At 37.1% G+C, this 23,920-nt stretch overlaps 1 protein-coding gene across 2 annotated transcripts in view; it reads right to left on the bottom strand.

Moving 5' to 3' along the window:
• Positions 1–23,920, bottom strand: part of SSH2 (slingshot protein phosphatase 2) — a 225,926-nt gene that overhangs the window by 21,271 nt on the left and 180,735 nt on the right. For both annotated transcript variants that reach the window (XM_004684824.2, XM_012726477.1), the window contains 7 exons: positions 23,198–23,319; positions 18,541–18,609; positions 17,690–17,755; positions 12,487–12,681; positions 8,760–8,853; positions 8,498–8,626; positions 2,906–2,952 (listed from right to left, as the gene is read on the bottom strand). In XM_004684824.2, coding sequence (XP_004684881.1) covers positions 2,906–2,952; positions 8,498–8,626; positions 8,760–8,853; positions 12,487–12,681; positions 17,690–17,755; positions 18,541–18,609; positions 23,198–23,319 — 722 coding nt within the window. The remainder of the gene's footprint in view (positions 1–2,905; positions 2,953–8,497; positions 8,627–8,759; positions 8,854–12,486; positions 12,682–17,689; positions 17,756–18,540; positions 18,610–23,197; positions 23,320–23,920) is intronic.

Genomic DNA, 23,920 nt, shown 5'->3' with positions numbered 1-23,920 from the left:
CTGCCACGCCATGTGGTCACCTCTGGGGCAGGCGGGGATCGAACTCATGCAGAAGTGGCTTTGACTTCTTAGTGCTGTGCTTTAACCCGCTGTGCCACCAGGGAGGGCCCAACCATACTATTTTTAATACAAATAAATGCAATGGTGTTTGATAATTTAGCTTTATAAATAGTCAGTAATATGTCTCACCCCCAGCTGGAGCTATAAATCAGAAGTCAAAGTCTATGTTAAGTACAAAGTGATTCTAATACATTTGGCAAGCACCACTATATCAAATCTCAGATTTCATAATAAACATTCTATCTAAATACTGTTTTTCCATAATGATGGAATTTTTTTTAAGCTTTATAACTTAGGAGGTTGTCAAAACCTTTATGCAAGCTCCAAATAAATCTTAAGCAGAACCCATATATAAAGAAGATAAAATATGTCATTACTCTGGCAACTAGAGATCCTCACCCTCAGGGGAACCTTTGTTATTTTTTGATTAATTTTTATTGAGGTAACATTGGTTTTCACTATATGTGATTTAAAGGAAAAGGTTCATACCTCAGAGGTGTATGTCCCACAGCACACCCACCACCGAAGTACCTATAGTCCTTTACCACAGACCACTGGGGTTCTCTTCCCAGTAGGGGAGTGTTCAATATTCCTAGTCAGAAAGTAACTCATCTGGGCTTCTGCTTTTTAGGTCCAAAGTGGGGAAAATGGCAGACAAGGATTAGGCCTGTAAATTCCCAGCTTCACTTATTAGTTGAGCTCCTCCCTTTCTAAACGGACAAGTCACAGTCCTCAAATTTTTCTATCATTGTTTCACATATACTAAGTGCCTTCCTGGTATAAAGTTCTGAGTTAAACATGACTAAGATATTGTCTCTGCTTTTAAAAACTGTAGACCCATGCCTTATCAATTAAAAACTTTCAAGTTCTATTATTTATTTTTTATCTTAAATTAAGTAATCTACCTCTACTTATCACCCGCTCCCTTAGCCCTGAACTTTTCGTATAATTATTTGGCTTAAGTCCTGTTCCAAGTTCTTTTTTGCAATTATGACATAGCTTTCTTCTGGGGGAAAAGTTAAAAGATAACCAGAAAACTGACTTGTAGTTAAGAAAACAAGCAGTTAACAACCAGTCAGGCATCCATCACTATCTCTGAATAATTTATTTTTTTTTAAGATTAAAAAGATTTATTTATGCATACGGAACTGGGTAAAAGGCCAGTGGTGTAGGGGTAGTAAGAGGATTCACCAGAGACAGAATAGGGAGGAGATCAGGCAGATCGACAAAGTACACTGATGAAGGGAGCAGCAGGTGAGACAGGAGAGGTCTGCCTTGCTATGTGAATCACCACTGGGGCAGGGATCGAACTCCACCAAAGCGGCTGTGGCAAGCTTGTGTGCTTAGTCCTAACCTTCTGTGCTGCCAGGGAGGGCCTATCTCTGAATCTTAGTAGGTCTTATATTTATCTACAATCAAGAGTTAGCAAGACCAATTTCCAGACATAATTTTCTCTTGATGACTTGACCATGCTCAATGAAAAATTGAGGTATTAAGTTAAAAACCAAAAAGCAGAGAATGGCAAGTTTTGCTTTCTGAATGTTTACCATGGTCACAATTGCTACAATCAATCTCAATTTAGGGATAATTTTTTTTTTTTTAGCCAGCCATTTAGAAGAATTATTTATGTATGTATATAAGAGCTGGGGTACAGGCCAGAGGTGAGGGGGCAGGGTGACAGGACTCACCAGAGACAGAGTGGGGAACAGAACAGGCAAACTGACTGAAATACACTGCTGAGGGGAGCAGCAGGAATGCTGCAGCATGTAGGTCTCTTCCCTGGCCAGAGATCGAACTCATGCTGCAGTGGCTGTGCATAGCTTCATAGTGCTGCACTTTAACCTCTTGCACCACCAGAGAGGCCATAGGGATACATTTCTTAATGCAAAGTAGGTCAGAAAGTTTCAGAAACTTGTAACTTTACATTTATAATTTAGTTTTCAAGCAGCCTACTAGAAATGGATATGGACTGAGTCTTATTTATCTCTGGGTCCCTAGTATTTAACTTTGTGCTTGGCCCATAGAAGATACTAGATAAATATTGTATAAACAGTTCTGTGAACCCAGCATATGCTTTTCTAAAAATAGCAACCTAAGACAAAACTATGAAGACAGTAAAAGGTTGTCAGTGTTTGGAGGTAGGGGAGTAAGTGGCCAGAGCACATAGGATTTTTTGGGCAGTGAAAATACACTGTGAGACAGCATAATGATGGAATGTTATTATACATTTGTCCAAATCCACAGAATGAATCATAATGTATAATCATAATGTATCTATGGGTGCATCTGTGGCAGTACAGGCATATGGAAAATCTCTGTACCTTCCTCCAATTTTGCTGTGAAACTTAAATGGCTCTTAAACAAAACAAAACAAAACCCAATAACTCCATTTTGCTTCAAATAGCATCATAAGTTTGCACACTTGTTTCTGAAAAAACAAAGTCTAATGAAACAGTTAATTTTTTTGGTGGGGGGGAAATAGGGGGATGAAACAAAGGGAGAACAGACATTTTAATTACTTACATTTGGTTAGATTTCAAATGGAAGTAATTCTTTTTTTTTTTAAGATTTATTTATTTATGCACACAAGAACTGGGGTACAGGCCAGAGGTGCAGGGGGTGAGAGGATTCAGCAGAGACAGAGTGGGGAGCAGAACTGGCAGACTGATGAAGTACACTGCGGAGGAGAGCAGCAGGTGAGAGAGGAGAGGTCTGCCACGCCATGTGAGTCACTCCCTGGCTGCAGTGGCTTCTGAGAGCTTCATAGTGCGATGTTTTAACCCGTTGTGCCACCAGGGAGAGCCCTGGAAGCAATTCTTAAGCTTGGCAGTTAGTGTGTACTTACCCTCGGTTCTGTAAGTCCTCTAAGTTGGAGGCATTCCATTCTGAGCCCTGTGGAACCAGAGAGACCAGGTTAGGGAGTATTAGCAAATCAACTAAATATAACAATTAAAAAGGAGTCCTGTAAAGGAAGAACCAGAATTTCTAAAAAGAAATCAATAATATCTGAGTTTCCTCTCTACAGGGCTGACACTTTATATGTTATCACAAATGATACAGTAGAGTATTATCTTCATTTTTACAGAGAAGAAAGCCCAACCCTTATAGTTAAAATAATTTTTGCTCAAGAGCATATTGCTGGAGGTGTCTCTTAACATCCTCCTGCTATTCTTGTTTCTATTTTTTTTAAAGATTTATGTATTTATGCATACAATAATTGCAATACAGGCCAGAGGTAAAGGGGGTGAGAATATTCACCAGAGACACAGTGGGAAGAAGAACAGGCAGACTGACTGAAATACACTGCTGAAGAGAATACCGGATGAGACAGGAGAGGACTGCTGTGCCATCTAGGTTCATAGTGCTGTGCTTTAAAACCTCTTACACCACCAGGGAAGTCCTCTTGTTTTTATTACTATGATTTTTTTCCTTAATAGCACATTTGTACTTACATGTTAATGTGCTTATTTAATAACTGTGCTCCACTATAAAATAAGTTTTTTGAAGGAGCACTGTGTCGGGCTCCCTATGAAAACCCCTGCACAGTGCTTGGCATCTGGTAAGTATCCAATAAATATTTGTTGAATGAATGAAGTGCCATTATTATGAATTAAACTCAGATTTCATTCTAAATTCCACATTCTTTCTAGTGCATTGTGTTGCAGCTAGGGAGCTAGGGTGTATGTGTTAGGTGTATGTGTGTATGTGATAAGGAGAGAGGGAAACAGCAGCTATGTCAAACAAATGAGGGGACCATAATATATAAATTTAAAGAAGGGGGTTCTATATTGTTGGGGAGCTATATCAATTGTTAATCTTTGGTCACAATTCCTTTCCTTGAATGCTTTTTTCTCTGAGCCATTTGAAAGTAATTTGAGCTATCATGGCATTTCATTTCTGATCTTATATCATTTAAGAACAAGAAGTCTCTAACATAATTTCATTTTTACAACCAAGAAAGATAACAATCATCATTCATATTTGAATTTCAAAAGATGTTCTCAAAATGTCCTTTATTATATACACTCAGTCAAGGATCACACTTTGCATATAGCTACAATGTCTCTGCCATTTATATTAATAGACCAGTGCCCCCCTGACTTTGTTTAGTCTTTCATGATACTGACATTTTTATGGACTGCAGGCCTATAATCTTGGAGAATTCCCTAAAGATCAGGTCAAACATTGAAGGTAAGAATATTACAAAAGTGATAGTATATACTTCCTACTGCATCATGAGGAATACAGTATCAGTTTGTTGCATTATTTGTCATGCTGAGTTTGAATTCTTGGGCACCTTTGTGTCTGTCACATTGCTCCATCGTAAAGTTTCCTTTTAAGATTAGTAATCTTTGAGGCCATGTGGATATCCTGTTTTATAATAGTCTTATGTCTTCAGCATTCAACTGCTGATTTTGCCCAAATCAGTTATTTTAGTGGCGGTTTCTGATCCCAACATTGCTTCTGTATGTTAGCTGGCCTGCCTCTGTAAAAGGAGCTTCACCTGATTAACCCCCCAACCCATTGAGAGTCTCTATGGACTTTGGAATTTTTTTTTATTTAGTATGTTATAATCCATACCCACCACAATTTTGTTTTACTTTATTTTTTGGACACTTAAATTGTCCAAAATTAACTTGGCCAGTGGAAATCTCTCCAGGCAAAGTCCTTTTGATATAATCCCATTAAAGTCTTTGAACACTTTCTTTATTTCTAGTCAAAAAGTTGTTCCAGATTCACTTTGTAAATGAAATCAGCCATTTCCTCATGGAATCCTGTTTTTTTGTTAATGTAGAATAATATTTTGTAATCAAAATCTGGGCGTTATTAATAGATATGCTCAATTCTACTAGGTGTCGTTACTTCTAAAACTTTTTAGTGGATAGATCTAGGAAACCTTTCTAAAAAAGTATTTATATTGCTACTTCCGTTGAAATCTAACACAATAAAGTTATTCCTTTTTTTTCTTCCCACCCTCCATCATTTTTAATCTCCCTATTTCACAGTGAGACTCTTGGCTCCCAACAACTCAACTGCTGAGGGGTGCAGTGGGCAAGACAGGAGAGGTCTGCCTTACCATGTGGATCACCTCCCTTGCCAGGGATTGAACCTGTGCTGCAGTGGCTTTGGGTAGCTTCATAGTGCTGTTGCTTCAACCCCTTGTCTCACTAGGAGGGTCCTACGATACATTTTTAAGTAAATTCACCTCTCTTTCACTCTGGTTCTCCTACACTGTAGCCTGGTCCAAAGACCTAAGTAACTTATTTCTTTGAAAATGTTAACCTCAGGAAGTAGTCTTACTGAGGTTCAGCTTTCTAAAATAGAGAAGGAGAACACATTTTTGGCAGATGAGCAGGGTTATACTGAGGATTCTACTAAGACCTAGATGACTTGGCCTAATGTCCAAGGATTGTATCCCTATCCATATCTTCTTCATCATACCATATTGACAGTTCTAAGGCTGTGCGAGTCACATTACCATGGCAATTAGACATAAACTCTCTATTCACTCTTTTCTAAGAATAGTTTATGCTACACATCTCCAGTTGAGGAGTTATTTTAATCATATTCATGATTTTTGCTGATTTGATTATTGCTTCATCTATTTACATATTCTTTTTTTCTGATCCTAACCACTAATTTGAAGCTTAATTTTTCTTTGAAAACACTATTCCTAAAGAACATGCAATGTCAAATCTTGAAAAAGATAATAACAGTAAAAATTGGAACAATCTTTTCATTCATAAGCAAAAGTATTGGTTGTGTCCAATATTTCTGTGCTTTCATTTCGGCAGTTAAGATTAAGCTGCTTGTCTTTCTGCAAAGGGTCTCTGGTCACATCTAGCTTTTTCTCAGCCAAATTGGACAGCCTCCAGGAAAGCGTATGATACTGAAAATTGGTTGAGCAAGGACTTTGGGCTCAGAGAAGTTGTAAACTTGTACGGGTGTGGAAGAACTTTTTCTGGAAACACCCTGGCCTCCAACAAATCATGCTTTCTTTTTGCCTCAGATTGTCTTTAAATTATACCTACATTTTTCCTTCCCACACTAGTGGGGTACCTTTGCAAATAAACACCTCTGTGCAATGGACTACAACAATCTTCCAAAGGGAGGGTAGATGATATCCGGCTGTCTCCCTTCACATAACCGGCTTGCACTATAGGCATCACAACTACGCACAAGATGAAATGACTTTGCAGAAAATTAACACCAACACTTGCAGCTCGGATAAGACTTCTTTTCCTGACTTCTGGGAAAGTCAGCAGAGCACAGACTCACTGGCGAAGAGATAGCAGTCTGGACACAGGCTATGTTGGTGTAAACAAAGGGAGGAAGCCATCAAGGAAGAAGTATAATAGGATGTTTAGAAAAACTTCTATACACTTAATTTATATTTGGATAAGCATTAAATTTCAGGATTCTCTGGTTTAAATGGTTTTTTTTCCCCCCCAAATAAGAAAAATATTCAGAATGGAAAGAACATGTCCATGCTCTAGAAGATAGAAAGAAGTTGAATTGGATTTCCCCTTTTTCCAAAATAGGTCTGAAAAAAAAAGTTTCCAAAATAGGTCTGTAAATACATAATAAAAAAGTAAAATAGAGTGGAAGGCAATATTATATAATGAAAAGTAACAGTGCTTATATCTCTGGGTGATGACTGAAAGTTTATTTATTGTCCTCTAAAATTTTTTAAGTTTTCTGCAATGAGCAGAGATTATTTTTGTTATAAGAAAAAAATCAAGACAGAAAAATATGTCTTTAATCATGAAATAATGGCATGGATTTATTGGTGGAAATATGCAAATGCCTTTGTAACTGATTAGGGACTAATGAGTATTCTGGGGAGGGATTGTTCTTTCTTTTTAGGGTATTATTAAAATTTGCGCATATGCCCTAAAAGACACTATTTTGAGGAGGAGTTAAGGAGAAGGATACATGCTTGAAGATAAACAGGTTGACTGGTCAGACACTGGCTGCTTTTGATAGTCATCATATGTATATCCTTTTTAGGTATTAAAATCCAAGCTCATGGGAAAGGGATTTCCAAATTTGCAGCATTGGTCACTTTCTAACATGAGCTATTTTTGGCTACATAGGCATTTGCCCTTCATAAAAGTTAGTCATGTTACACAGAGACAGTTGGGGGCAGGGCTCATCTGTATGACTCATGCATTTTCTATAGGTAACACAAAAATCCTTCCCCATAGCACAAGAATGGGTAATACTTGAAATCTTGTTGTAAGCATATACAAATGGCAACAAAGCCAAATGCTTTACAAGTAGAAAGGTCAATGACAGTTACACAGTATGACGTTATCCTCCCAGCTCACAGCTTTTCATGAGTAATTTCATAGCTACACACCACTATGAATCATTCTTAGCAGACTGACTCTAAGTATCAACAAATTAATTCAGGATACAAGCCTTCAATAGCATAAAGTCTGGCTGCTTGGTGAAATAAGCTCTTGAATATTCAGGGTGAGATGATCCAGTTTAGTTTAGTCAGTTCCTATGCATTTATTCCTCTTCTCACCTGTTCCTAGCTTCTAATCATTTCACAGTTCACAAATTTCTTATCAGAGAAAGGAAGTGAAATTCAAACCAATAGATTTAATTTCATGTTAGCATTTTTTTTTTTTTGGTAAATAAAAACGAGGTGTTGGTGTTTACCACTGTCTTTAATTATTCTTGTTAGCCTTATAACCATTACCCTATGTTGAAGAAAACTAAATCTCATTAACATTTGGGTAGAAAATAGGTCTTCAGATTTTAGAAGCTTCCTTGGTTCATGTGCAGAGGCTCTGTGGATTAATTATAGGTCACTGAAGGTTCAAGAACAATGAAGCACAACTTTAAGTCACTCAGTTTTTGGTAGTCACAAAAGTATTTTGGGGACTCAAAATGTAGCCATAAGACTACAAATGCTTAGAAGTCTAATAGACTCTCATTATAAATCTAACTTGATCAGTTATATGAGACTTTAGACATAATGGGCAAATTTGAAAGCATGACCTCAGAGGATCACCCCTTATTTGCACTATATAAAACTACTATGGGCTAGTCTGTTTTTGACTTATGAAGAACAAAGGAGATAAGTTAACAACCCCAACTGAAAAAAGACTGATTTGTAGCATTTGTCAATTTCCTTGGTGTAAAAATTCCCACCAGAGTCAATTTTAATCCACTAGCTTTACATTACTGAGTGAGGAATTGGGAAGAGATATGGAGAAGCACACCATTCTACAACACTTGTACCATATAGGTGACGTAAACAATGCTAAAAGCATGGATAATAGTGAACTAAATTAGGAAGTAATGAGGTAATATTTATTACCTCTTTTTTTTAACGTAAATCACATTTTATTTAACAATTATCCCTCCATGGGTTAGCATGGTCTAATTTCAGCATACCATTTAATGTGGTCCAAAGACTTACCAAGAACACGTGATCAAATATCTGTGTAGGACTATCCATTTGGCCAAGGATCACTATCATTTCATTGTCTATAAATTCCTTGAATTCTCGCAAATTGCACACCATTTGCATTTCCAACTCAGTTCGTATCTGAAACAAAGATGGTTTATGATACTAATTTCTGGGAGGTCCATCTGTATCTTCATTTACTCACCATTTCTAGCCCATTCTCACTATTACCCTATTCCCAGCCTTGGAACAGTGAGGACTTATGGTCTCTTACCTCTTTGGATGTGATATTCTCCAAATCTTTCTGCATCATAATCTCTCTTAATTTGGTTTTAATTAGCCTTTCAGTGCGCTCACGTTCAGTTGGGCTGAGAAGAAAGAAATGGTGATTTTTCTTAGGCAGGAATTTGACTTAGTAAATTAATATGCCACTTGTTTATGTTTCCAAATTGGTGGGCCTTGGCTCTATAACCCGCAAGTTTATATAATTCAGGGCAAAAAAGAAATTTAATTTAAAAAAGTTTCTTTTTAGTATTTTTTAAAAAATATTTACTTATGCATACAAGAAGTGGGGTACAGGCCAGAAGTGCGTGTGTGTGTGTACAGGAGAGGATTCACTAGAGACAGAGTGGGGAGCAGAACAGGTAGAGTGACTGAATGCAGTGTTGAGGGGGGCAGCAGGAGAGACAGGAGAGGTCTGCTGTGCCATGTGGATCATCTCCCTGGCTGGGGAACAAACTCCTGCTAGAGTGGCTGCAGATAGTATCACAGTGCTGTGCTTTAACCCGTTGCACCACCAGGGAGGGCCCTCTTTTCAGTATTTCTAGAATGTAAATATGTAGGCATTAACTGGGGAAGTTGTACACACCTAAAGGTCTTTAAATTCATATATACGTATATCCATGAGGGAGTAAAGATACACAGGATATACTGAGTATTAATATTCCTGAGGATCACTTGTTAAACTAGAATGATGAGCTGAGTAGACCAGTGATGTGACCCATTATGGAACTTGGTCTTCTTGTAGTTTAAAATGCCACCTTATGCTGATTTTCACTGCCAAATTCTAGAAAGTGGGAAAAGGGGAGAGAGTAATCCCTGTCTTCATTGAGGCAAATTCTCTTCCAAAGTGAGTTTCAAGGATTTACTAAGCAGAATATTTCCACCCCGAATGTTCTTCTTTACATGAAAGCTCTCATACAACCTCTGTGTACCTGTCACCTTATTTTACAGAAAAGGAAATAAACAGCTAAATGGTTAAATGAAATATGAATGATCACAAGTACCAGTAGGAGAACCAGAACACTCAGCCTAGCCCGAGACTCTATCTTTAGGGTTCTGTTGCTTACTTTAGTTTTCTGAAGCTCTTAAAAATAAAATTATCCTCAGAACTTTAGTAAAATAAAATCAGACCAGACAGTTGACTCTCTAATTACTAGAAAGCCACTATTTCAACGTAACTGGATCATCTCTCTATAAGCATTATTTCATACTATGTAGAATTTGAGTGAGGCTGACAGAGCATTTTCTGTCTCATCTTTCCTTCCTAACATTCAAAAAAGGTATCTGCTCTGTGATCCTTATTTGGGGATGGGAAGCCTCAGGGATCCTGCATGCCTTTGCTATCTACTATACTACGTTATCTGGGGCCCCCCACCACTTGTGATCTTACCATGTGTTCTCATGAACTCTGCAGAATATAGCTAATACCTGGACCATTTTCCTGTCTATCACCCAAGACCTTCTTTTCTTTTTAAAAAGATCTTTATTTATTCATTTTTGTATAGAAGAACTGGAGTGTAGGCCAAAGGTGTGTGGAGTGGGGGAGTAAACACAGTCAGAGTGGGGAACAGAACAGGCAGTTCTACTGAAATACACTGCTGAGAGGAGCAGCGGGTAACACAGGAGAGGTCTGCTACACAATGTGGGTCAGCTCCCTGGCAGGGGATCAAACTCAAACTGTAGTGGTGATAGCTTGAGACTTAACCCCTAGGCCCTGTCTTGACTAGAGTTAAAATTCTTTGTCATGCTCCCACCACTTTTCCTTAGAAAAAGTTAATTTTAGTCTTCCATTAAAAAGAAATATAGACAGAACAAAATTTAGCAGCTGTGTACATGGATATTCTAATTTGTCAATTTTCCTCCCAATCCTTCATACTTTTTTGAGGCAGAGTGATCTGGGAGTAGACACACTTGGACTTTAATCTCAGCCCAGCTATTTATTAGTGGTGTGACCCTGACCACGTCCCTTCCCTTCTCTGAGCCTGTCTCCTTTTCTAAAGTAAAGAGGACAGTAAGAATATCTCCCTCATGAGGTTCTTATTAAATGAGACACAAAGGAAATGCCTGGCATAACCTTTGATGTTCAATAGTATGGTTACATATATTCTCCTTTCCCTTCTTCCTTGGATTTCAAAATATGATAGTACAGCAATTGTGACACACAATCTCCTTGCATTCTCAGCAGTCTTTTTTAGGGTTTAAACTTAGTAGGAAGGAGTGGAAAATTAATTACAATACAAGCACACACTTTCTCCCTTAATTTTACTGAGAAAAAATTGGAAAACACAAAGAAAATAATCATTAAAAGAATGCAAAGAAAATAAAATGCAAAGAAAATAATCACTAAAAGTCCCTCTATCAAAGAATCACTACTAATCTATAGCTTTTTGTCTTTTTTCCTATGAACAGCTAAGAACTAATACTTAACGATCTTTTATCTTAGATCAGAGACTACATTCTATATTTTTTTCTGCCTGAAAAGCAAAGAGAAATTATGGGCAATTTGATTTTCTTGTTTTCTTTCTTTCTTTTTTTTTGTGTTGCAGTTTCTAATAAAATCAGGAAAAATGAGGAATATTTTCTTTCATGTAAGTTTGGTTCAAAATGTCCATTTTTGACTCAGGTGAGACATCTTATTCCTACCAACCAACAATAAAGCATGAAACAGTAAGATTTCCTAAGATTTGAAAGTCAGGATAATCCTTACTTTTTTAGGTAGTATGGGATCTTGAAAGAATTAGGGCTACTGAAAAGGTGGTCTTAGTACCAGTAACACACTAGGCAAAAGATCTTCCACTGCCTTCCCCCTCCCCCCATTCCATTCATACATTTCCTAGAAAAGTCATCTCTTTCTAGTAAAAATAAAATTATTAACTATTATTCAAATAAAGTTTTTTTTTTTTTTTAAATCATGAACTGTTTTGGCATCACTTTAGGAATCTGAAGGTGAAAGTTTGTAAGTCAGATAGTGAAGGTCTACACTTCTTTCTGAGGTGCAGACTACCTGAGAAATGCAAAGATCAGTTCAGAACAAAATGAACATCTTGACTAATTTCTAAATGCAGGAACTAAAGTGTGAAAAATTTCCAAAATAGTCACATAGGTTAAATACATAGACCTAAAAAGGAAATAAACATCACCTCCACCTTAGGTTTTTAATCTACCTTATAGCACACCAGGGAGATTTTTGCTGACAAAAACTTAACAAGGCAAAGATGGAACTGAGGAAGATACCTGAATTACATAAAGGTATTTTTTGAACAACAATAAATTTAAAATGAGTGTACAAACCTTAGTATTCTCTTAAATCAACCGAAAACAGTTTTCTTAAGTATTAGAAAGTATTAGAAACATCCCTCTAAAATTTCTCTTGTGATTAATTTCCAAATATTTCTTTCATGGGTAATGTAAAGGTGGACTGCAAACCATTTATTTTAAACTCAAATTTCAAATTAGTGGAATATGAATTAATGGAATGTTATGGTACTATAGCTGTTAACTGTATACAGTGGAGAATTCCACTGTGCCCTGGAGTAAAAATTCAGGTCTTTGCAGACAATAAAAATAATAAGTTTCTTTATGTGCAGATATGTGATGTAGAAAATGACAGTTATCACAAAGATTACTTTTTGAAGAAGACAGATTAGTGAGAAACATGCTGTTTATAAACCCCCTAGCACACAACAGAGAGGACTTTCATGATCTTCAAACTGACTTACATGTCAGTGAAGAGAGCTGGAGAGTCAGGCCGATGGGACTGCACATCTTGCATAGCATTCCATTCATTGACTGAAGACTGATCTGAGTTGATATGGCTTTCGTAATAACTCACCCAGGTGAGAAACAGGCTGCCTGGGTAGTAGTTATGCATTCTGGCCACTTCACAAGCTTTGTGAAGACTCTGTAACGCAGACCTGAAAAAAAAAAGCTAGTAAATGAGCACTGCAGAATTGTGGGGGTACCAAAAGGTTAATTGTGTGCATCCCCAACTGCTCCAAATTTTAGATCCTTGTAGAATTGTTGTCTAAGGAATCTACTCCCTGAGGTTCAAGGTTCTCTGATTCTAATCTGCACTATATTATCTATCCATAGCAATCGAGCAGACATTTCTTGCTAGAGGGATATGACACATTATTAATGGGAGGTGGAGGAAAAGCAGGAGAATTGATAGCCATCAGTGAAAAACAGGACTGGATTCATGTGGAACTTGTAAGCTTTGAGTTGGAGCTATGAGGTGGCTATGCTTTATTGTTAGAGAACTAAAGATCGCAACCATTTATCACAGAAGATTTGTTCTGTGAGTCACAGATGCATACATTTCCTATGATTCTTAAAGGCTTCACAAAGATCACACAGATGTTCCTAATCTTTGAGGACATGTCCTTTATGTCCAGAAAGTACTGATTAAATGACATGTATCATTCATGCTTTGTCTCCTAGTATGTTTAAATCATTTATTCATACTCGAGCTACTTTTCAAGAGTAGCCTTGATAATTATGAGACTTGAATCTCTAAATGTGAACTCAGGAACCCAAGAAGGGTAAACAGAATGAAAAAAATACATTTTTGGTTACATATTTGGGAAAAGCTAAAGCTAGAAATGCTAGGAAGTTAGTTACACAAGAACAAGGATCTTTCTACATTTTGTTTATTGAAGTATCGTTAAGTGACAAAAAGAATATTGAGTTGTTCATAGTTGAAGCATAGTATTTGTTAAATGAAATATATTAGTTATAAACTAATGTCTTTCTTCTAAGGAAAAAGACAGTATGAGAGAATTCTAGGGCAAGCTAAGTTATTTACATTTTTTTCATATAGACACACTTTTATTTTATTCTCTCATAACAAAAGCAATTTGTTTCCTTTTCCTTAAAAAAGCTATGGACCTCAGTAAAAGGCAGAAATAACCTGTAATATGACCATCTAGAAATAACTACTATTAAGGTTTTAGTGTAGATCATTTCAGCATTTTTGTTTGTATATAGATCTACAATAAAGATATGACCATATTTTGCATTCCACTTTAACTTGCTCTTTTTTCCCTTATTTTATACCTTGCGACCAACATCTTCCCAAGTCAATAAACTAGATAACTTTTAATGGTGCATGACATTTAGTAATGTGATATGACATAATTTAATTGAGGTTTATTTGTTCAGCCATTTAAAGCTGGTTTCCAATTTTTGCTGCACTTGAAAACTGATAAAACATTCTTATGGTTAACATTTTTGTACACACCATTGGTAAGAATAAATTCTTATTAGAACTATGAGGTCAAAGGACACGTAAAATGATAAGGCATATTAGCAATTATTCTACAGAAAGCTCTAGCTTATTCTCCCACCAATTGTATATAATAATGTTGGTTTCTTGAATCCTTATCAATCCAGTATAATGTAAATTTCTAAAAAATTAAAAATTTGATAAGGGGAAGAATGTGCCAAGTTATTTTTATTAGGGAAACAGGTTTTTCCTGAAAAACAAAGTTTTAGACTCCTTTAAAATGCTTTTTCTATTACTCAAACTAAACTGATTTCCCAGAGAATTTTCAGTGAATTTAACGTTCATTACATAGTTTCAAAGGTAAAGACCAGTTAGTGCAATGTACAGATACTTAATGCATGTTTTCTTCAACAGCATACACAAGACTCTGTGCAAGTGCCCTAGAATCCTTTCAAGGCTTAGCCGCCTCAGACTCTAGCTGCATACAGGAAAGTAGCTGCTGCAGCTACTTTTTGTGAAGAAAACACCTGGTGCTGCTTTGATCCATCTTTCCTTTTTCTGTGACTTTTAGTTCATTACTCCCCATGTGGTACACCAAAAAAAAAAAGTTTATTAGCAAAAGCTAACATAGCCAGAACTAGTCAGTTTACTTTAGAACACCAAATCCTTTTATTTAAAAAAAAAATTATTTATATATACATGTAAGAGCTGGGCAAGAGGTGTGGGGTGTGAGAAGATTCGCCAGAGATGGAGAGGGGATCAGAACAGGAGTACTGACGGAAATAAACTGCTGAGGGGAACAGTGACAAGACAGGAGAGGTCTGCTGCACTGTGTGGTCAGCTCTCTGGCTGGGGATTGAACTCTTGCTGCAGTGGCTGTGGATTGCTTCACAAAGCTGAGATTTAACCCCTTGTGCCACCAGGGAGGTTCCCAGAACATCAACTCCTGACAAGGTTATTACCCGAATCTTTACGGTCTTAAAAATTAAGACTTCTTGGCCCTCCCTGATGGCGCAGTGGGTTAAAGTACAGCACTGAGAAGCTAAAGCCACTTCCGCATGAGTTTGCTTCCCGCCTGCCCCGGAGGTGACCACATGGCGTGGCAGACCTCTCCTGGCCCGCCCGCTGCTCCCCTCAGCAGTGTATTTCGTCAATCTGCCTGTTCTGTTCCCCACTCTGTCTCTGGTGAAGCCTCTCACTGCCCCTGAGCCTCTGGCCTGTACCCCAGTTCTGTGTGCACAAATAAATAAATCTTAAAAAAAAAAAATTAAGACTTCTTTATATTCCTCCCCAAAATGTAACTGAATACACTGACATTTATGGTATTCACTGTAACTTGGTTTTACATGGCACCTAGGGAGAAAGGTAAGTTGCCTTTAACTAGGCCTTAGGTAAAGCAGGACATTAAGTTTCCATGAGAAATTCAGCTGTGAAATAAGCTCAGAACTGGTCTAAACACATGACCTAAAACTATCTTACAATGCTATTACTGCAAAAAAAAAAAAAAAGTTAAGATTGTTAGTTGTTCAGCTGACTGTTCTAGGACTCAGCACACCTGGAGTTTATCAGTTCTGTTATTCAAGAATAGATAATTGCCTGACGTCTTTTTCAGTCTCCTTTATTTCTTCTTTGGCTTGCTTTCTGTCCCTTCTGCTCTTCGTAGGGACTTCCATTATAGTAGAGTTCACTGAATGTAGAACTAAAATTCAAGTCCTTGACTAGGAGACAGACTCCGATTCTTAGCATCACAACATTCCCTTGTAACATTATATAATTTCCTAGATATTATAAAACGAGCAAGTAAAAATCTATTCTAAATGTAAGATACTCTCAGATCAGCTACAAAACATTTTTAAAACCTTAGTTTTTTTATCCAAGGAGCCAATTGTATTATTTTGAGAGGCTAATGATATAATCTACGTAAAGCATTAGGTACAATCCCTGACACATAGCAAGTGACTGCAAAGTGTCATTACATCAGCTGATGGTTCTTAACGATTATATAGTGCTTTTTCTATGATTTATTTGTATTATGTAAACAGTCATCAGCAACCTAATGGAAATATCTATGTAGTGTAACTCCACCAATGCTATGATGGTTACCTCAAGACATTGAAATTTATTTGTCTATTTTTTTAAAGGGTGGGACTTAATCTTTATTTACTGGGTACTGCAAGATATGAAATTTCACAAAGAAATAAAAAATCCATTGAGAGAAGACATTTCATATAGTAAGTAGGTTGGAGCTGTTCACGTATAGTTTTGTTGTAAAGAGTGCTACAATTACAGATTACATTTAAAAAGTTCTTAGTTGAGAAACAGTAAGACAAACAAACTAAACACAGTATACAGCAAACAACTTTATGCCTTGGTTGTTCAATCTAAAAGTTAAATCTCCCAGGAGTGCCATCCTGAACTTGGAATGTATAGCCTTCAGAGGTAGTTTCTGGCACAACATTTTGTGGCACAAGGGTACTAGGCTCTTACAGCGACAAAGATTTGAAAGTGTTTAGGTAAGATTACGAAAGTAGTCATATGCTAAAAATGACATATTAGGAAAAAGCAAGAAGCACCAATAGTGTTTCAACTACACCATACTTGATAACTAAATCTTGGAAAACTGAACCATCACCTGCAATGTTTCCTAGAATCCAAACAGCCTGCTCACTGATGTGAGAGTGGGGAGATGCCAAAGAGAAATGAATGCTGGGATAGCACCTCCACCTGCCACAGCCTTTGTTTGTTTTGATGTCCCAAAAGCAAAGTTAGTAAATGCCCAAGCAGATTCAAACTGAATGGGAATACAATCAATTCTGCCAAAAGACACAAATTTTGGATTCAAACTAGCCTGGATTAAATTGTCAGGGGGAAAGGGGCGGTTTCCTAGAAAGCAGTTTCCTAGTGGCTTGAGTATCTTGGAGCTGGCTTTCTACATTACTATTTATGCTTTTGACTATGTTATCAATACACCAATTTACAGAGCTCTGATTGTTTAAGTTTTTCTGCAGTGAAGTAGGGTCATCAGGAAATGAGCTTACATTTTTTCTTTTCAGCATCTAGTCATCTTTCTTTGCTTTCCTCTTTAACTTCCATTCTCTGCTACCTCATTTCTGTACTGTTCTTCCCTTTGTTCTTGAATCTATTAAGGTGGGTAGCTGATGAATTAGCATTCTTGCTGCTGGACATGGTTATGAGACAAAGGAGAAAACCTTTAAAGCCAACCTAGGCTTCCACAGGATGTGGGGCCCACAGGGTGTTTGGCCAGTACCCTTAAAACATCCACCTCAGTTCAGCCTGAAGATAGAGTGGCTCATGTAACTGGCTGGCATGATTTTCAAGGTACTGAAATTTAATGTATAGTAGTGTGAAGTTCTAGACTTGGCTCTAGATTGCTGCTAACAATGAATCCCCATAAAATTCAGTTCCAGCTGACTATCTGATCCATTAAGTACTTTCCAGAGTTAAGAATACCAAATTTCAACTTGTTCACCAATGTTCATTGCATTGGTGATCTCCACAGTGATAACCTAAAAGTTGAACTTTCAGATCATCTTTAACTATCAAGGACACACAAACAGATCACACAAAATCCTATAAACAAAAAGCAGATCATGTAGCATTTTCATAGAGAATTGTGCCATACCAAATACTATATTCTCACTCTAGTAATATCATAGAGATATTAAAATTCCTCTTACCACATAGCCTGCACAGATACAGGTTTGAAGATGTGGACTCTGTTATCTGTTGAAACGCTGAATCCACTAAGGAAAGAGAGAATAAGACATTAAAACACAAATGAGAATGGACCATTTCAATACTGAGTTTTCAAGTTCATTTTGCAATTAGCAATGGCAGGTTCAGTAGAATCATCAAGCACTTCATGTGGAAGTTAATTGGAGTATTGGGCTTGACTGAAAAGTTTCAATAAATTGTCTGATTTTATCTACTAAACTAAATGAAATGACTCCCACAGTGGAGTTAAGAGAACGGCATACAGTTTCCCAGCTGTAGCTACGGACAAATTGTTCTGCTGCGTATTTCTATTTGGAAGTCTTATGTGTTCTTAGCAAACCTGACCCTGCTTTTATAAACTAGAGCAAACATCTTGGTCTCTTGGGACACAGTTTAAAAACACCAGGAGGTGGGAGGTGGAGGGTCACTGGGGGGAACTGGCACAGAAAAGGGGTTATACTGTAGGCTGACAGCTGGCAGAGGCAGCAAGAGGTTATTTGAAACAGAACATATCATCCTCTGGGAAAGCACTGCAATAGCCACACATGCTCAGATTAAAGAGTGAGCCAACAAGCTAGTTCTTTTTTGTTTGGATTCTTACCATAGTTAGCCTAGAAGAACAGAAGTGAGAGGCCCTGGCAAGTTTGATTTTTACTCTACTCCACAAAGCAGGAGTTTTAAAAGAACTCACTGATCTGCTGACATGACTGTTCAATGGGGTCTCCCATTCAGTGAATGAATGGGCACTAAGATGGAACACCTCCCCCCTACCCCCCACTTTCTGTAGGAAAGTAAAAAGGGAAAAAGTTCTTACCCATCACCATCCAAATGAATTAGGGTGTCACTCCAGAGAGGCAAGACTAAGCCCATAGTACAAGTGCTACTGCAAGAGAAGAAATCATCCATAAATTACTTCCGATTATTCCAGGAAGCATTTCTTTGTTCATTAACTTTTATACAGAGATAACACCCTAAGCTGTAAATTTTGATGTCAGACTGGAGAAATACAAGGTATATGTTCAGAAATGGTTTTAGACAAATGGCTATCAGAGGTCCTTATATATTTAATAAAGGAAACATATTAACTGAGTGTGTTGAATTGCAAACAGCCACTGTCTAAAAAAATCCAGGTTGATGTTTGGTAGGTTGTAGCCCTCAAATTAACCTTCAGAATTATTTCTAATTCAAGAATTACTGATGAAGACCTCTGAATATGTGATTTGCTAGATTCTAATAGAAAGGCTTACACAGGTTTATTGAACACCAGAATAAATTCAATAGTCTAAAAGGGAAAAGGAAATAAACATGTAATTGTTAATGACTTAGAGAGACTTCTTAAATAAAACAGTACTTGGTTGTGCACTGAACTAGCACTGCTGAAATGCAGAATGAATAGGAATGCCAACAGCCATATAAAGATAGCTCTGGCACATTACAATATTATTTAGATCACATCCTGATCTGGGGAGAAACTGATTTTTAGTTAATGGAAGAGGGTGGGATAGGAAGTTATAGAGGTTGGACATATGTACAGTAGTCCCCCCAGTAAATTCCTGAAATAACAAATAGTACCAGACTTTACATATACTATGATTTCCCCCATACATCTGATAAAATTTAATTTATAAATTAGGTACAGTAAGCAATTATCAGTAATAACAAGTAGTAACAAGTTACAATAATATACTATAGTAACAATTATGTGAATCATGCCTTTCTCTCAAAATATATTGTTTAGGATTACTTTGACAGTAGATAACTAAAACTGTGGAAAGTGGGGAATAACTTACCCCAGACCTTTGCCACTTTCTCTTAAGGCTGACAAACCATTTTTCCCTTCTAACCAGTCTCCCAAAGGAGATGAGAAGAGGTGAATGAAAGGAAAACTTGTTTTGAAAATGGCTTCCCAAGGTGGAGTGGGTTATTTTTAGAGCAGTTATTTTTTCAGTGAGTGCTCAGTCAGGTTCCTAGCAACAAGTATAATTTGGGAATAAATATAAAGGGCTAATAGCCTGGTGACCAAGCTAAAGAAATTACAGGAGAAACAGAAGGTCTGAAATGGTACAATTGATGAGCCTGTTACTAGACATCACTTGAATTTGGACAAGTGACAATATAGGAATTAAGTATCATTTTCAGCTTGTATTTAGGTCAGAATTCTTTTTTTTTGGGGGGGGCACTTGGGCTGTTTCCTTGTCTTTCCAATTGTAAATAATGCTGCAGAATGCTTTTTTACATTAACTTTTTCACACAACAGGAGAAAGGCCTGAATTAGGCACACCATGGATTTTTATCCAGCTCATGAGAATCTCATGAGATTTTTTTCCATTAAGGAACAGGTAATTATTTAAGGGCCTCCAACGTGGCACAAGGAGTTAAGTCTCAGCAACAGGAAGCTATCTGTGGCAGCTACAGCCTGTGTTCCATCCCCCCAGCCAGGGAGTTAATCCCCATGGTGCAGCAGACATCTCTTGTCTTGCTTGCTGCTCCCCTCAGTGGTATATTTCAGTAGATTGGGCTGTTCTGCTCCCAACTCTGTCTCTGGGGAATCCTTTCATCATCTCCCATCCCCACACCTTTGGCCTGCATCCCAGCTCTTGTATGTATAAATAAATAAAATAAAACTTAAAAATAAAAGGTATTTTTAATAAAACTCATTCCATTCAACAAATACTTATTGAGAGCTTATATGCACAAAACATCTCCAGGTGTTGGGAGTAAAAGAAAAAATTATAAAACATAACCCTAAATTTCTATTATTTTATTTTATAACTTGAAACATATCAAATGCAATTTGGAAACCAAGATTATACTATATACTACAAAATTTTATTAAAAGTATAAAAAAACATGTAAATAGGATTAATAAATTCAGTGGAATATATCCTAAGAACCTCTTGGGAAGAATATACTATATACAATCTAATTTATACTTTGGTTTAATACTAATTTGACATCGACTTTTTTTTTTTTTTAAAAGATTTATTTATTTATTCATACAGAACTGGGGTACAGGCCAGAGGCTCAGGGACGGTGAGAGGCTTTACCAGAGACAGAGTGGGGAGCAGAACAGGCAGATTGACGAAGTACACTGCTGAGGGGAGCAGCGGGCGGGTCAGGAGAGGTCTGGCTCGCCATGTGGTCTCCTCCGGGGCAGGAGGCAGGCGGGAATCGAACTCATGCGGAAGTGGCTTCAGATTCTCAGTGCTGTGCTTTAACCCGCTGCGCCACCAGGGAGGGCCTTGACATCGACTTTTAACATTCTTAAGAGACAAAATGATAAATTCCTGCAATTGCAACTAAGGTAGAAGTGATATCAGAGTACTTGAGCACCAGTATTCTGAGTGCGCAATATTTCTCTTACTGTTCAAGGAACTTTTTCAGAGGATATATGGAAATTCATAGTATCAAGTTTAACAAATGGAATGAAAACTAGTTTCTATGGCTTTTCATATCATACTTTTGTCTTCTATGAACTAAGGTATTCTTTTGAAACTCAGAGATGATTCAGGCAAGGTTATTAGTGAAAGGTGAAGATATTCTTTCAAAGTAAATTACTGTGTATGTATGTTAATAAACATCCTTTATGATTTCTAGAAATACTTAGGACAAAGTAAAAGAGATAAGACTTCTATCTGACTTCTCACACTTTGAGTCAAGAGAATCTAGCAGAAGACTCAAGTAGTTTTCATGTAGCCCCCGTTTCTGTTTTATGGGGTTTCCAAATGTGAATTTGGGAGAACTAAACAAAGGAAGTAAGGTGTATTACAAACAAACTAAAAGCAATGCTGGCCAATTAACTTTTCTACAGTGAAGTTAATCCATGGATTGCCCTATATGGCAGTCTAATCACATATAGCTAGAATTCTTGAAATATGGGTAGTAATGACTGAGTACATTTTTAATCTAATTTATTTTTAATATGTTTAAAAGCCACAAAGTGGTAGTGGCTGTTGTAATAGACAGCACAGATACAGAGACAGAAATCCCAATTAGGGCCTCCCAATTAGGGTTTGTTAAAGTCTCAGCACTATCAAGCTATATCACCAGCCACTGTGGCATGAGTTCAATCTCTGGCCAGGTTGCTGACCCATGTGGTGCAGCAGACCTCTTCTATCTCACCCATTGTTCCTCTCAGCAGTGTATTTCAGTCAATCTGTCAATGGTGAGTCCTCTCACCCCCCATATCTCACCCCTTCCCCATACCTCTGGCCTACACCTTAGTTCTTGTATGCATAAATAAAATAAAATATATCTTAAAAAAAAAAAAATCCCAACCAGAGGTCTTAAAATCCTAATGAATGTAGGTAAGGTAGGTCTTCTTATAAGATACATGTTTACTGAGAGGTCTATTTCTTAGCTAACACTAAAGGTTAAAACCAAGCAGGACAGAGAGCTTTCTAAATGTGGTTTATAAGGGCCTTGTAATTTCAGAGCTGCAAGTGGTATACAAGATAACAACTCTGGCCTTGTGAATCCACAAGTCATTTTCAGGTTGGCTAATAAATTCAGGTAAACTCTACTTACTACTTTGGGAAACTTTCTAGTGAGAGTATGGTATCTGTTCCTCCCTTTTCTCCTAATTTTCCTCTCCCCCATGAATCACCCTCAGTCTCCTCTTCTCTTTGTGGCTAAAGTGTCCCAGTCCTAGGTCACACCCCTAGCTACTCCTCAGTTCCATTCTAGTACTCAACCAGGAAGTCAATGCTTTGAGCATCTGGCAGGATTTCCTGAGGCTTATTATCTAGAGTGCAAAGATCTGCTTAACAACCACATTCCACAGTCTTCCCAAGATTTTTTCCAGAAAAAGTAGAAAAATAAGATTAGAAAAGCAACAAACCTTAGGGACACACACACACACAAAAAAAACAACAACTAGGCTCTGTGTGATATATGAATCTTTTATCATAGGATATAAGTACCACCAAAGCCAGATGTGTATGATTAAAAGGTTCTGCTTTGAGTTTAAAGAGTAACTTCCCCCTCCTTTTTTAACTCAGAAGGAAAAAGGAAGCATAACATTTGGTAAAATAAGGTCTAAGGCTATGGATAAATATAAGAGAATGAAGTTAAAGTGGGCTCCCTCAGAATTCAGGACCCATTGATGTACTATCACAAAGGGTGTGTGCTCTTAGAATCACCTAGATAAATCATTACTGCTTAATATAAAGTGGATTGCAAAGAAAAAAACAGATTCTCTCCCACTACTCTCCATTGAAAACATTTGCTTTATATCATCACCACCTGAAGATGAGAGGAAGGTAAGGAAAAGAGTGGTAAATTAGGAACACATAACAATAGACATTCAAAGCATTTTCATCTCTCAAGACTGAACGGCTAAGATATTTTTGTGTTCTAATTTTATGCATTAAACCTTCAAAGTAGAATGCATACAATGTTTTTGTGATGACTCAAAAGGAAGAGGTTATCTAAAAAGGAGTTTTCTCACCCTCCCTTTTGTGGTACCATACCTGTCATTAGAGGAAAAATCCATTCCTAAGACAATGCTTTCTTCAGTGTCTTGTCTACCATTAGTTGAAACCACTACCATATAGCGTGTTCGATTCTGGTAAGTACTTTCTAGTCTGACAGCCTGGAAATTAACAAACAACACATAAATTCAGAAAGCAAATTTTAGTTTATTCAACCCTCTTTATATCAACATCTTAAAGTACACTCAGTAGTAGTTAGAAGACTTTAATTTAAATCCCAGATAATGTATTAATTATGCAATTTTCAGTAACTTACTAAGTTAATTGAAAAGAAATATAATACTACTTACCATATTGGGTTAGAAGACTCAAATGAAATAATGTATGTTCAGCATTTGTTTGGCATACACATAAGTGCCCCAAAAAAGTTTGTCACTATAAATTATGCTAATTTATAGTAATAACAATTACCAGGATATGTTCTAAAGACCAAAAGAGGGGAAATATGAAGTTTATAACTGTGAACATGAAACTCACAGGTGCGAGTTCCACAAATTATAATAATCTGAGACAAACTATTAATATCTAAGAGGACTATGACCTACTGAAGTTTTGCAGTTTATACACTGTAACTTTTCCCTTCATTTCAATTGTAGTTAAGGAAAACTGCTTTTGCAGAAGTGTGTATTTTTTTTAAAGATTTATTTATTTATGCATACAAAACTGGGGTACAGGCCAGAGGTGCAGGGGCAGTGAGAGGAT

The sequence above is a fragment of the Condylura cristata genome, unplaced genomic scaffold (genome assembly GCF_000260355.1).
Source record: "Condylura cristata isolate star-nosed mole 26May11 unplaced genomic scaffold, ConCri1.0 scaffold00017, whole genome shotgun sequence".
In the NCBI taxonomy this organism is placed as follows: Eukaryota; Metazoa; Chordata; class Mammalia; order Eulipotyphla; family Talpidae; genus Condylura; species Condylura cristata.
Note: the sequence above shows the minus strand (reverse complement) of the source record. Positions and strands in the feature narration are given on the sequence as shown.